This window comes from Anthonomus grandis, chromosome 7 (genome assembly GCF_022605725.1).
Source record: "Anthonomus grandis grandis chromosome 7, icAntGran1.3, whole genome shotgun sequence".
Taxonomy (NCBI): domain Eukaryota; kingdom Metazoa; phylum Arthropoda; class Insecta; order Coleoptera; family Curculionidae; genus Anthonomus; species Anthonomus grandis.
Window position 1 is genome coordinate 2686945 of NC_065552.1, and position 16001 is coordinate 2702945.

The 16001-nt window shown below is 33.4% G+C and overlaps 1 protein-coding gene across 2 annotated transcripts in view; it reads left to right on the forward strand.

The window, feature by feature from the left end:
* The window catches only part of LOC126738390 (transient receptor potential cation channel trpm), a 191549-nt gene that overhangs the window by 136919 nt on the left and 38629 nt on the right, over positions 1–16001 (forward strand). For both annotated transcript variants that reach the window (XM_050443699.1, XM_050443698.1), the window contains 4 exons: positions 5599–5805; positions 5969–6213; positions 6986–7089; positions 7166–7311. In XM_050443699.1, coding sequence (XP_050299656.1) covers positions 5599–5805; positions 5969–6213; positions 6986–7089; positions 7166–7311 — 702 coding nt within the window. The remainder of the gene's footprint in view (positions 1–5598; positions 5806–5968; positions 6214–6985; positions 7090–7165; positions 7312–16001) is intronic.

Sequence of the window (16001 nt, forward strand, 5' to 3'; positions counted from 1 at the left end):
GATTAAAGACGTGAACCATCAATTCATTACGATCGTCAATGATTCCTGGGTGTCAGATGGGTTTTCATGCCAAAAAGTGGGGCAAAAGTCGATTATTTGAGTTTCTACTGCATCTCACGTCTTTAATATGCCTTGAATCATCTTGAAATGTTACTTTTCTTATGTAATTGAACCGATTAAAGACGTGAACCATCAATTCATTACGATTGTCAATGATTCCTGGGTGTCAGATAAATTTTCATGCCAAAAAGTGGGTAAAAAGTCGATTATTTGAGTTTCTACCGCATCTCACGTCTCTAATATGCCTTGAATCATCTTGAAATGTTACTTTTCGTATGTAATTGAACCGATTAAAGACGTGAACCATCAATTCATTACGATTGTCAATGATTCCTGGGTGTCAGATGGGTTTTCATGCCAAAAAGTGGGTCAAAAGTCGATTATTTGAGTTTCTACCGCATCTCACGTCTGTAATATGCCTTGAATCATCTTGAAATGTTACTTTTCGTATGTAATTGAACCGATTAAAGACGTGAATCATCAATTCATTGCGATCGTCAATGATTCTTGGGTGTCAGATGGGTTTTCATGCCAAAAAGTGGGTCAAAAGTCGATTATTTGAGTTTCTACCGCATCTCACGTCTTTAATATGCCTTGAATTATCTTGAAATGTTACTTTTCGTATGTAATTGAACCAATTAAATACGTGAACCATCAATTCATTACGACCGTCAATGATTCCTGGGTCCCAGATGGGTTTTCATGCCAAAAAGTGGGTCAAAAGTCGATTATTTGAGTTTCTACCGCATCTCACGTCTTTAATATGCCTTGAATCATCTTGAAATGTTACTTTTCTTATGTAATTTAATCGATTAAAGACGTGAACCATTAATTCATTACGATCGTCAATGATTCCTGGGTGTCAGATGAATTTTCATGCCAAAAAGTGGGTAAAAAGTCGATTATTTGAGTTTCTACCGCATCTCACGTCTGTAATATGCCTTGAATCATCTTGAAATGTTACTTTTCGTATGTAATTGATCCAATTAAAGACGTGAACCATCAATTCATTACGATCGTCAATGATTCCTGGGTGTCAGATAAATTTTCATGCCAAAAAGTGGGTAAAAAGTCGATTATTTGAGTTTCTACCGCATCTCACGTCTCTAATATGCCTTGAATCATCTTGAAATGTTACTTTTCGTATGTAATTGAACCGATTAAAGACGTGAACCATCAATTCATTACGATTGTCAATGATTCCTGGGTGTCAGATGGGTTTTCATGCCAAAAAGTGGGTCAAAAGTCGATTATTTGAGTTTCTACCGCATCTCACGTCTGTAATATGCCTTGAATCATCTTGAAATGTTACTTTTCGTATGTAATTGATCCAATTAAAGACGTGAACCATCAATTCATTACGATCGTCAATGATTCCTGGGTGTCAGATGGGTTTTCATGCCAAAAAGTGGGTCAAAAGTCGATTTTTTGGGTTTCTACCGCATCTCACGTCTCTAATATCCCTTGAATCATCTTGAAATGTTACTTTTCTTATGTAGTTGAACCGATTAAAGACGTGAATCATCAATTCATTAAGATCGTCAATGATTTCTGGGTGTCAGATGGGTTTTCATGCCAAAAAGTGGGTCAAAAGTCGATTATTTGAGTTTCTACCGCATCTCACGTTTTTAATATGCCTTGAATCATCTTGAAATGTTACTTTTCGTATGTAATTGAACCGATAAAAGATGTGAACCATCAATTCATTACGATCGTCAATAATTCCTGGGTGTTTAATGCCAAAAAATGGGTCAAAAGTCGATTATTTGAGTTTCTACCGGATCTCACGTCTCTAATATGCCTTGAATCATCTTGAAATGTTACTTTTCTTATGTAGTTGAACCGATTAAAGACGTGAATCATCAATTCATTAAGATCGTCAATGATTTCTGGGTGTCAGATGGGTTTTCATGCCAAAAAGTGGGTCAAAAGTCGATTATTTGAGTTTCTACCGCATCTCACGTTTTTAATATGCCTTGAATCATCTTGAAATGTTACTTTTCGTATGTAATTAAACCCATTAAAGACGTGAACCATCAATTCATTACGATCGTCAATGATTCCTGGGTGTTTAATGCCAAAAAATGGGTCAAAAGTCGATTATTTGAGTTTCTACCGGATCTCACGTCTCTAATATGCCTTGAATCATCTTGAAATGTTACTTTTCTTATGTAGTTGAACCGATTAAAGACGTGAATCATCAATTCATTAAGATCGTCAATGATTTCTGGGTGTCAGATGGGTTTTCATGCCAAAAAGTGGGTCAAAAGTCGATTATTTGAGTTTCTACCGCATCTCACGTTTTTAATATGCATTGAATCATCTTGAAATGTTACTTTTCGTATGTAATTGAACCGATAAAAGATGTGAACCATCAATTCATTACGATCGTCAATAATTCCTGGGTGTCAGATGGGTTTTCATGCCAAAAAGTGGGTCAAAAGTCCATTCTTTGGGTTTCTACCACATCTCACGTCTCTAATATGCCTTGAATCATCTTGAAATGTTACTTTTCGTATGTAATTAAACCCATTAAAGACGTGAACCATCAATTCATTACGATCGTCAATGATTCCTGGGTGTTTAATGCCAAAAAATGGGTCAAAAGTCGATTATTTGAGTTTCTACCGGATCTCACGTCTCTAATATGCCTTGAATCATCTTGAAATGTTACTTTTCTTATGTAGTTGAACCGATTAAAGACGTGAATCATCAATTCATTAAGATCGTCAATGATTCCTGGGTGTCAGATGGGTTTTCATGCCAAAAAGTGGGTCAAAAGTCGATTATTTGAGTTTCTACCGCATCTCACGTTTTTAATATGCCTTGAATCATCTTGAAATGTTACTTTTCGTATGTAATTGAACCGATAAAAGATGTGAACCATCAATTCATTACGATCGTCAATAATTCCTGGGTGTCAGATGGGTTTTCATGCCAAAAAGTGGGTCAAAAGTCCATTCTTTGGGTTTCTACCACATCTCACGTCTCTAATATGCCTTGAATCATCTTGAAATGTTACTTTTCGTATGTAATTGAACCGATAAAAGACGTGAACCATCAATTCATTACGATCGTCAATGATTCCTGGGTCTCGGATGGGTTTTTATGCCAACAAGTGGGTCAAAAGTCGATTATTTGAGTTTCTACCGCATCTCACGTCTCTAATATACCTTGAATCATCTTGAAATTTTACTTTTCTTATGTAATTGAACCGATTAAAGACGTGAACCATCAATTCATTGCGATCGTCAATGATTCCTGGGTGTCAGATGGGTTTTCATGCCAAAAAGTGGGTCAAAAGTCGATTTTTTGGGTTTCTACCGCATCTCACGTCTCTAATATCCCTTGAATCATCTTGAAATGTTACTTTTCGTATGTAATTGAACCGATGCAAGACGTGAACCATCAATTCATTACGATCGTCAATGATTCCTGGGTGTCAGATGGGTTTTCATGCCAAAAAGTGGGTCAAAAGTCGATTATTTGAGTTTCTACCGCATCTCACGTCTCTAATATGCCTTGAATCATCTTGAAATGTTACTTTTCGTGTGTAATTAAACCCATTAAAGACGTGAACCATCAATTCATTACGATCGTCAATGATTCCTGGGTGTCAGATGGGTTTTCATGCCAAAAAGTGGGTCAAAAGCCCATTTTTTGGGTTTCTACCGCATTTCACGTCTCTAATATGCCTTGAATCATCTTGAAATGTTACTTTTCGTATGTAATTGTACCGAATAAAGACGTGAACCATGAATTCATTACGATCGTCAATGATTCCTGGGTGTCAGTTAGGTTTTCATGGCAAAAAGTGGGTCAAAAGTCCATTTTTTGGGTTTCTACCGCATCTCACGTCTTTAATATGCCTTGAATCATCTTGAAATGTTATTTTTCGTATGTAATTGAACCGATTAAAGATGTGAACCATCAATTTATTACGATCGTCAATGATTTCTGGGTCTCAGATGGGTTTGCATGCCAAAAGTGGGACAAAAGTCGATTATTTGAGTTTCTACCGCATCTCACGTCTTTAATATGCCTTGAATCATTTTGAAATATTACTTTTTGAATGTAATTAATTCAATTAAAGACGTGAACCATCAATTCATTGCAATCCTCAATCATTCCTGAGTGTCAATTAGGTTTTCATACCAAAAAATGGGTCAAAAGCCCATTTTTTGGGTTTCTACCGCATCTTACGTCTCTAATATACCTTGAATCATCTTAAAATGTTACTTTTCGTATGTAATCGAACCGATTAAAGACGTGAACCATCAATTCATTACGATCGTCAATGATTCCTGGGTCTCAGATGGGTTTTCATGCCAAAGAGTGGGTTAAAAGTCGATTATTTGAGTTTCTACCTCATCTCACGTCTTTAATATGCCTTGAATTATCTTGAAATGTTACTTTTCGTATGTAATTGAACCCATTTAAGACGTGAACCATCAATTCATTGCGATCGTCAATGATTTCTGGGTCTCAGATGGGTTTTCATGCCAAAAAGTGGGTCAAAAGTCACTTTTTCGGGTTTCTACCGCATCTCACGTCTCCAATATGCTTTGAATCATCTCGAAATGTTACTTTTCGTATGTAATTGACACCATTAAAGACGTGAATTATCAATTCATTGCGATCGTCAATGATTTCTGGGTCTCAGATGGGTTTTCATGCCAAAAAGTGGGTCAAAAGTCGATTATTTGAGTTTCTACCGCATCTCACGTCTCTAATATGCCTTGAATCATCCTGAAATGTTACTTTTCTTATGTAATTGAATCTATTAAAGACGTGAACCATTAATTCATTACGATCGTCTATAATTTCTGGGTCTCAGATGGGTTTTCATGCCAAAAAGTGGGTCAAAAGTCGATTATTTGAGTTTCTACCGCATCTCACGTCTGTAATATGCCTTGAGTCATCTTGAAATGCTACTTTTCTTATGTAATTGAACCAAATAAAGACGTGAACCATCAATTCATTTCGATCGTGAATGATTCCTGAGTGTCAGATGGGTTTTCATGCCAAAAAGTGGGTCAAAAGTCACTTTTTCGGGTTTCTACCGCATCTCACGTCTCTAATATGCTTTGAATCATCTCGAAATGTTACTTTTCGTATGTAATTTAACCGATTAAAGACGTGAACCATCAATTCATTGCGATCGTCAATGATTCCTGGGTCTCAGATGGGTTTTCATGCCAAAAAGTCGGTCAAAAGTCCTTTTTTTCTCGTGTTGAGAAAAAGAAAAGTGTATTGGTTAGTGGTCATATGAGTATAATGACATTTCGTCAATAAGCAATATTAAAATAACCTTCTTCTCCTATATTAAACATTTTCCCTCAACCATCTTTTGCTGTAAGAATTTTTTTAAAATACCACTTCAGCATATTCTCCAAACACCCCAAAGACTTAAGTCGAGTGCAACACTAAAGAACAACACTTCAATATTTAAAAAAAAATCTAATTAAACTCAATATTCGTTTAAAAAGCAATTCGTTTAAATTCCCTAATAAAACCCCCACAATTATCGATTTTTAGGCACTACTGGCCGAGAATTTCTTAGCCAGAGACCCGATAATCCACGAGAACGGGAAACTACCCGCGGAGTACGACGACAATAAATACCATCACGTATTCTTCACCGACGTTTACTCGGAAAAGGCCCCTAAGCAACGTGAACTCAGGATCAAGAAGAAACTTTACGAATTTTTCACTGCTCCTATCACCAAATTCTGGTCCAACTCGGTAAGATTCAACTCATAATTTCATAGTGACCCAGTCGTTTCTTCTAAACATTTAAATAAGTCTATTTTCTTCTCAATAATTGAGCCTATGAGATTGCTATTTACAGAAATACCTAGCAAAATATGGAACTAATCACTTTTTTATCCATGAACGAACATTTTAGATCGCCTACCTAGTGTTCCTGTTCCTATTCAGTTACACCATTTTGGTGAAAATGGAGGAGATGCCCTCCTGGCAGGAGGTGATGTCGATCGCGTTCATTTGCTCACTCGGATGCGAGAAGATCCGCGAGTTGTTCTCTTCTGAGCCGGTGGGGGTCACTCAGAAGTTGGCGGTGTGGAGCTGGAACATGTGGAACCCCTGCGATATGGGAGCGGTCGTCATGTTTTTGATTGGGGTCACTTTAAGGTAAAATGTTTTTTGCTTGTTTTATTTTATTTATTTTTTCTTTTGTTGTTTTCATTTGCCTATAGAGGTTCTTTTTTCTCTCTTCCTTTCTCTATCTCTCTGGCATATAACAAATCGTGTCATGAACAACTAGAACCCTATTTGTTGATACTGTTGCTATTTTTTTGAGTGAATATGGTAAAGTAAGATTCATGTCATTATGGACGATCCTTTATGTGGAATAATTTTCTTCGAGCTAAGTTTTAAATGTTATTAGATATTAATAAAATCAGCAAACCTATTGTTTAAAATTTGGAACTACAAAAGGCTAAAGTATTTTGTACTACAACAATAGCAGCGATAATAGAAAACTATCTAATACTAGGGAGTCATTCTCTCAGAAATTTTAGCTTATTTTTTAGCTTATCCTTTAATAATTAAATAAAAAATAAATCAGTTTATTTACAACTAGATAATCTTTCAAAAATCATTAACTTCAATACAATTTTTAAAGAAGTAAATAAATAATAACCACAGAAGTAGCAATACACTATATAACCTAGCTCATATATATCTGCATATATATTATCCCTGCTGTCTTCGAAAGGATCCCTAAGTTTTCCCTATTTGATCTCCTCTCCCACTTTTCTTTCTGCTTTTGTTTAAACCTCTTAATAGTCTTCCTTACTTTTCTTTTTCTCTTTAATTACCCTTTTAATTGCAACGATTTTTTTTCTCTTCAAACACAGAAAATGTATTTCTGGCATAATTTCTTACTTGATTACACTTTTAGGTTTCGCACCGATACGTTCTACCACGGCCGCGTGGTCTACTGCGTCAATAGCATCTACTGGTACTTGAGAATCCTCAATATCCTAAGCGTCAACAAATATTTAGGTAGTGCTACCAAAAAATTAAAAGTTACATTCAATCTTTAAAAAATTTCATAATTTTCCCTAAAAATTTTTTTAAGGTCCCCTGGTAACCATGATGGGCAAAATGGTAAAAAACATGATTTACTTCGTCGTGCTGTTGCTGATCGTGCTGATGAGTTTCGGGGTGTGCAGACAGGCCATACTGAACCCCAACGCGGCGCCCCATTGGAGGATTGCCAGAGACGTAAGCGAATTAAGAATTTTAAGACTAATACGGATTTGGAAACCTGGTTTTTTTTCTCTCTCTCGACCTCTATACTACAGTTTTCCTGATAACAAAAGACCGAGGATATCCAGCAGTGTCCTATTCTAAAGTTGAATGTTCAGTACATTGCTGGTATATTTTAGTATTCTTTCATCAATAATTTATCATTTGATTTCAGGCATCATTATTTTCCAGATATTTTTTATGAAATTAAAATCTGGATGTCTGATCCTGTCCACACCTGAAGTTTTCCAAATATTGAAAGTAATATTAAAAGTCTCTTAGAAATTTGACGCAAAATTTGACGCATATTTTGATTTTATGAGTATTCCAGGCACTTGATCATGTAAATCATGTTAATCAGTCAGTCCTTAGAAAAGCATATTTCAATTTATCAACAACACCAAAACTTCTGTTATGCGATTCCTTAGTGTTGTCACGATTAATCTATTGTGATACTGTTTATTTATTTATTGACTTATACAATACAATTATGTGTAGTAATCTCTTACAGGCTAACATCGCTTGACATAATATATAAACTTAACTAACCAAACAAAAAGATAATCATACTGCCAATGTCTCTTTTATAGATGCACTCTGGAATTATTATACGGGAACATTTATTACCAATGTTCCCTAAAAAATTATTTATCATCTAATATTAAATATTATTTATGTAATTCAGTAGTTCTCTCTTTGCTCGATTACTGTGATATTTTGTATTCTGGTTCCTTGACTGAAACAACTGCTTACTCTATACAAAAACTCCAAACCTGCGTTTCGCATTCAAAATACCATTTAGGAATCATATTACTCCCTATTTAAATAACAATTTTATTTTGAATGTGAAAAATCGTAGAAAATGACATATGTACAGGGTGTCCCATTTTGGGTACTTTTGCGGGATATCTCCGTTATTTTTAGAGATAGAGAGTTGCGGTTTTTGCGACACTGTGCTACTTTTTCGTAAAACTGAAGATGCTGTTCACAAAATTTTCATAGCCCTTTTATTTTTTTGAGATACAGAGCATTTTTGCAATTTGGGACCCCTTTCGTATCTCCGTTATTTTTGAAGTTTTTGTAAAAGTAAAAACTAATTTTTATAGATTTTTTTCCGTAGAATCCAGTGGTATACAGTGTGTCCCACTTAAGGGTTAGCCACCCCTCTAAAATGTTTGTTTCTTGACCAATTTTCAAAAACTTTTTTTTGTTGGATAGATGGTCAAAAATGACACTTATGAGCCAAGTTCGACATTTAGAGAAAGCAGGTCATGGCCTACTGTATTCAAGTTTGAAGTGCGAAAAATTGAGAAGTAGTATTAGCGATATTTATTTTTGAAAAATGGCACTGGATTATTGTTCAGGACCACTTAAAACATAAGTGTACCAAATTTGGTTATGATAGTATATAGGGTGTTGAAATAAATTGGAGTCAAATTTTTAAAAGGCGCAATAACATTCTTAATCAAATACGAATATTTTTTAAATTTTTGGCTAATTGGCATGCGTCTTGAGAAGACAATGGTTGGAAATATCCTACAATAAATAACAATCGATCATAATTATCATACTATTTTGGGCTTCACAATATCACAACTTCATTTATAAATTTTTTAGTTTTATTTCATTTGCAATTGCAATTCACACTTCACTAGTTACTTAATAATGTAGTGTAGGCTAAGCACCAAAAATTGAAAATAATTACCTTAAGGAATTACCTAACACCAAAGATAATAATACTACTAGTATTTTATCTTTGCTAACACTCAACTTTAAAAATTAATGCCACAAAACTAAATATTAGTTCCTTCAATATGTCCTCCATTAATTCTTATACATTTTTCTATGCGTCTTCTGTTGTTTACTACCACCCTTCTTAACTGTACCCTGCTTATTTCATTACACTCTTGTCTAATGCGCTCACAAAGATCATGTAAAGTTTGCGGTCTTGATTTGCACACTTTGTTTTTAAGGATTCCCCAAAGAAAAAAATCTAAGGGAGAAAGGTCGGGGGAACGTGCTGGCCACTGAATTAATGGACTGTTTCGTCCTATCCATCGATTCAGATAATTCTGATTTAGCCAATTCCGCACCACCACTGCATTGTGGATAGGCGCACCGTCAAATTGTATGTGTAAGTTTCTTGTTTCGGCTAACGGCAAATCATCGATTACGTCACTAAAATCACCTTCCAGGAATCGAAGAAAATTAAGTCCATTTAGATTTTCATTAAAGAAAAACTGCCCAATTATACGTTTGTTCGATATACCGCACCATACATTAATTTTCTGCGAATACTGCCTTTTACATTGTATCACCCAATGGGGATTTACGTTACTCCACATTCTAATATTTTGAGATGACACAATGCCGTTTGTAGTAAATGTTGCCTCATCGGTGTATAAAATATTTTTCAAAAATGTAGGGTTAGCCAAGTACTCGCCTTGCAACCACAAACAATATTCCATCCTGCGTTCTTCATCCCCGTGTTCCAAAGTATGAAGGAATATAGGCTTGAAAGGCTTCTTGTTATTTTTCTTTAAACACCTCCATATGCAATTTTTGGAAATATTTAAGTTGGCACTAGCAACTCTAATGCTAGATTGCGGATTAGCATTAAAGTATTCAAAAATTATTTGGTTATTATTATTTGCTCGATTACAATGAGGACGTACTCCGTCTACTGAACCAGACTGATCAAACCCGTAGTTTATTGTTGGCTATTGTTGAATCGTGGATGTTTTTACCAGGATGTCTCCTGTTAAATTCCGCCGCAGCTTCACGAAATGTTCTAACTCCATCGAACACTACTTCAACTCTTTCGTTTAAATTATAATCACCCATAATTGTTCGACGAGCAGTCAAAATGAACTAAATGCATGAAAACTTTGACAAACTGTCAGGAACATTTTCTTTCATAGCATACTTGGGTAAAATTCCCACAAAATAATTTTTAACCAGACACAATCATATTTTTGGAATTTAACAAACAAACTCATAAAAAAACAAACAAATTGAGCCCAAAATAGTATGATAATATGATCGATTGTTGTTTATTGAAGGATACTTCTAACCTTTGTGTTCTCAAGACGCATGCCAATTAGCCAAAAATTTAAAAAATATTCGTATTTGATTAAGAATGTTATTGCGTCTTTTAAAAATTTGACTCTATTTATTTCAACACCCTGTATACCATCATAACCAAATTTGGTACAGTTATGTTTTAAGTGGTCCTGAACAATAATCCAGTACCATTTTTCAAAAATAAATATCGCTAATACTACTTCTCGATTTTTCGCACTTCAAAGTTGAATACAGTAGGCCATTACCTGGTTTCTCTAAATGTCGAACTTGGCTCATAAGTGCCATTTTTGACCATCTATCCAACAAAAAAAAGTTTTTGAAAATTGGTCAAGAAACAAAAATTTTAGAGGGGTGGCTAACCCTTAAGTGGGACACACTGTATATATATATTTTTTTTGATTAATAGTTTTTGAGTTATAACCCAAACTTTTTTTTTAAACGACACACCCTGTATATTTATAGTTGATAATATTGGATTTTTTTCCTTTTTAAAAATATATAATAGTATGGACTTATTTTCAAAAATACGCAAATAACTAACAATTTTTTAAATTAAATGCATAATTTAATAGTATGCCATGAATAACAATAATAGACAAATAAAAAGTTACAAATTAATAACGACGAATTGTATCATTTTTATTTTTTTTTTGTAATAAAAGAACATAAAAAAAAGTATATAAATTTAATAAACACTATAAGAAAACAACCATATAACAAAACAACATTTTTACAAGAGATGTTCAAAATGACCACCATCTTCTCTGATCCAAAATTGGCACATCTTTGTAGCCCTTTGAATAGCATTCAAAATAATAATTTGTCTCCTTCTCAGATTTTGAAATGCTAAATAAATTGCGTCTTGAAGTTCTATGAGATTATTGCATTGTCTTTTATACACTTGATCTTGTATATACCCCCATAAAAAAAAAATTAAATCGAGAGATCGGAGGACCATGGAGGATCTAACAGGTCCGTTGGTACCTATCCATCTTTAAGCAAAGTTATTTTTAAGAAATGTTCTTACTAGCCCAAAGTTAGGACTTGGGGCACCATTTTTTATAGATAGACAGTGTTATATTGGGCTAGAGAGATATTTTCCAGAAGTTCTGGAATAACTTCCTCAAGTATGTCTAGGTACCATCTAGTTGTGAGTCAGTTTTTGGCACTCCAATTTCTTTTTCGATTTTTTTGCATGAGCTCGAGGGTGTCGCTTCTATATAACCTAAAACTTCTTTTTCTTCCCTATTTTCTTTATTGTATGCTTTAGGACACGGCTAAACAAAAGATCCGTGCTCAAGTATTTTGTTCTTTAAACGAGCAAATATACCAAAAAACGGTTGCCTTCTTTCTGGATATCTACCAAGCATAAAATTTCAACATTAGAAATTGGTAGGTAGTCACATAACTTGGAGTAAAACACAAATTTAATTATTTTTTACTTCCAGGCAGTTGAAACCAGTTTTTTTTGGAAAAATGTACTTTTACTTAACTTATTTGGAAAATATAAATGCCTTATCATTTAAAAAGGTTTAAAGCTATTTAAAGAGATTATTTTAATTTCTGAAAATAATATAAAATTTTAATTCTAGGCAAATGAAAGATAGCTTAAAAAAAAACAAACAGGAAAACCCGTTTTTGATAGTTGAAGTATAGTTAAAGCTCTTTCTAAATTTTAATATATTTTTTATACCTGAAATTAAAATAGGAACTCCACTAAAATGTCAAAAAAAAATATCAGTCAAATAAGTGACAAAAAATAATCTTATTACAGCTTATTTAGGACTTATCTAGGACAAAGTTCCAATAAAAATTTCAAAAAATTAACGGAAATTTTACTAACTAAACTAAAAACGTCTTAAAAATATCAAAAATTCCACAATTTAAAATATTCCACCAGAAATGCATTTAACTTTTATTTTTTATATACATTTTTAGGCTGCTAAGAAAATTCAGAAAAACTTAAATTGTTTTATCAAAAAGGCAACAAATTTCAAAATATTGCAATCAATGTATATCAATAGAGAATCTTTCAATTTATTTGAAAGTAAAGAAATAACTCTTAAAAGAATCAAAAGTCTAAATATAATAAATACAACAAAATCTAATAAAACAACTTATGGAAATATAGTTCCAAAACTTCTTCAGCATTTTCATTGCTTTGTATAAAACGTACAAGCATATCATATTTTTCATAATTTTCCAATGCTGCCATTTTTTTGGCAAAATGCAGAAATAACGAAAATAAATGGGTTTTGAAGCATAAACTCAATCAAAAACAGAGAAATTTCAATCAAAACCCGAAGATGGTTGACATTTATTTATATATTTGTAATTTTTTTGTTATAAATAGCCATGGCCTCCCCTTAAATTATGAATTTGATCATTGAGGTTTAGAAAATTGTTATTTATTTGCGTATTTTTGAAAATAAGTCCATACTGTTATATATTTTTAAAAAGGTAAAAAAAGGTCAATATTATGAACTATACATATACAGAATAAGACATAAGTTTGGGTTATAACTCAGAAACTATTAATCAAAAAAAAATACCTACACCACTGGATTCTACGGAAAAAAATCTATAAGGATGAATTTTTACTTTTACAAAAACTGTAAAGATAACGGAGATACGATGGGGGTCCCAAAATGCAAAATTTTCAAAAATGCCCTGTATCTTAAAAACTAAAAGGGCTATGAAAATTTTGTTGACAGCATCTTTAGTTTTACGAAAAAGTAGCACAGTGTCGCAAAAACCACAACCCTCTATCTCTAAAAATAACGGAGATATCTCGCAAAAGTACCCAAAATGGGACACCCTGTACACCTTTATTTATAACATTTTAAAAACTGGAGAGCCTCTTTATCAATCAATCAATCAATCAATCATATGCTTTATTGTCAAAAAATTACAAAATTTTGAAGACAAAGCTAATAAAAAAAAAACATAAAAACAAAACACACAAAATAAAAAAATAAAAATAAATATACAAACAAAATAAATACATGCAAAACTGTACAAAAACAATGTACCTGGTCAATATACATTATGATGTATAAAATATATCAATAGTGAATAACAGTAAATTAATTAAATACAGAATGAAAGTGCAATTCATTTACTAAAAAAAAAAAATTAATATATTCTCTATTTTAAGAAAAGAGCCAGCGTGTGTGTGATACCCAAAAAGTTATAAAAGTTAAGTTTTATTATATTATATTAAAAGTTAAGGCTTTTTCCAAAAAGTACGCCTTCAAAGCATTATGAAATCGAGGAAAAGAAGTAATTGATTTAATTTCCAAAGGCAAAAGATTATGCATCTTTTTGGCTCTGTATAGAATAGAGCTTTTTACTAATTCGGACCGAAGGGTTTGCAGATAAAGATCATGCACTGCGTTGCGAAGTGAATAATTGTGAGACGGCCTACTTGGCATTTCTGACTTATGTTTGCGTACTAAGCAAATAGATTCCAATATGAATAAAGAGGGAAGAGCAAGTATCTTATATTTTTTAAAGATTTCTTGACAGTGAGCTCTGCTATTAAGTCCAAGCAGATACCGAACTGCTCTCTTTTGGAGTTTAAAGATGCGCTCAAATTGAGTCACACCGCATGTGCCCCAGAATGGAAGGGCGTAACGTAGATGTGACTCAAAAAGGGCATAATAAACTGTTCCTGATGTTTGAAAACTTAATTCCTTGAAAACTGATCTTAAGGCATCAATATGCAAGTCCCATTTTAGGGAGTAGTCAACATTAAGTCCCAAGAACTTCACAGATTCAACGACATCCAAGCTGGTCTTGTTAAATGATAAGACTTTAGTTTTTGAGACATTTAGGCACAGAAGATTAGAATCGCACCACGATTTAATGGTAATTAAGTAATTAGAAATAGTAGCATGTAGTGCCCTAGCATCCGCATTGCTCCATGTAAAGCTGGTATCGTCAGCAAAAAGACAGATTTTGCCACTGATGTTAAGATTGCCCATGTCATTTATAAAGATCAGAAACAAAATAGGGCACAGGACTGAACCTTGAGGTAACCCACATTCTATTAATTTGCAAGAAGACTTCGTCGTATCAACCTTTACAAGCTGATTTCTGTAACTGAGATCCGATTTAAACCACTCAAGGGGCGTTCCTCTGAACCCATAGTGATTCAATTTGTCAATTAAAATGTTATGGTTTACACAATCAAAAGCCTTGGAGAAATCACAAAAAATCGTTGCTGTTGAATGATTATTATTTATACTGGTGTAAACACTATTAAAGAGAGAAAACATAGTATCATTTGTGCACTTGTTACTCAAGAATCCAAATTGATGAGGAGTAAGAATTTTATATTTAAACAGAAACGATAAGAGCCTTTTTTAACCAATTGTTCAATGATCTTTGATAAAGTGGGAAGGAGTGCGATTGGGCGATAGTTTGAAGCTTGTTGTTTATCTCCTCCCTTATGCAAAGGAATAATTATTGCAGTCTTAAGGCAGGTAGGAAAGACTCCATTTTGGAATGACTTGTTAATTAAGTTTGTTAGATGGATTAAGGTGCAATTTGGCAGATTGGAAAACATTTTGAGAGTGAGCCCATCTGTACCAGATGATGATTTGTTTTTTATTTCATTTATTGTAGTTTGAAGCTCTGTTGATACAATGGGGGTAAAAAAGAAGCTGTGTAAATTTTCATTTGAGAGATATGAACGAGGATCGTGAGAAGGTGTTATGGTAGCCATTAGATTTTTAGCTACATTAACAAAGTAGTGGTTAAGGTCCTCAGGTGAAGTAGGGATAGTGCTAGATGAAGAAGTCTTATTTCTTAATTCATTTACAATAGACCATGTTTCTTTGGCAACATTACTTGATTCGATCATCCTTTTATTATAATAAATATCTTTTGCAGCTTTTATAGTCTTATGGTACATTTTTCTATAAAGCTTGACATAGTTATGAAAAAATACGCTGTCTGTAAATTTTTTCAGGTGTGATAATGAGCGCATGTTTTTTGCAGAAACACGTAAGCCTTTAGTGGTCCATGGCTTATGATGTTTAATTTTGATAGGCCTAAGAGGAAACGACTTATCTGCAATACTTGATAAACTAGAAGACTTTATAAAACTAGAAAATTCACTATCTATATCGTCAGAAAGAAAATCCCAATCAGCCGTTTGGCATAAGTTCTTAAATTGTAAGAAATTATTTTTGCCAAAAACACGGCCTAATTTACGTAACGTGTTTTTGCCTTTAGAGTTTATGGAAAATTTAGTTAATGCAGCTTCATGATCAGAAAATCCGGTATTAAAAACCGTACAATCTATGAATTCAGGAGCAAAAGATGACACGACATAGTCGATGGTACTAGAACTATTTCTAGTTATTCTGGTAGGAAAGTTAATATGCATTACTATACCCATTGAGAGGAAATAGAGTGAAGAGATTCTTGAGCATCACATACACTGGAAAAACCAATATTAAGGTCGCCACACAAAAATTTACCTTTTTAGGGCAAGGATTCTAGCAAGCTTAGTAGTTTTTGAAGAAAAGTTTTTAGAAAAGTTTTTTTTAAGTATTTAGTAAATAATTTTAAAA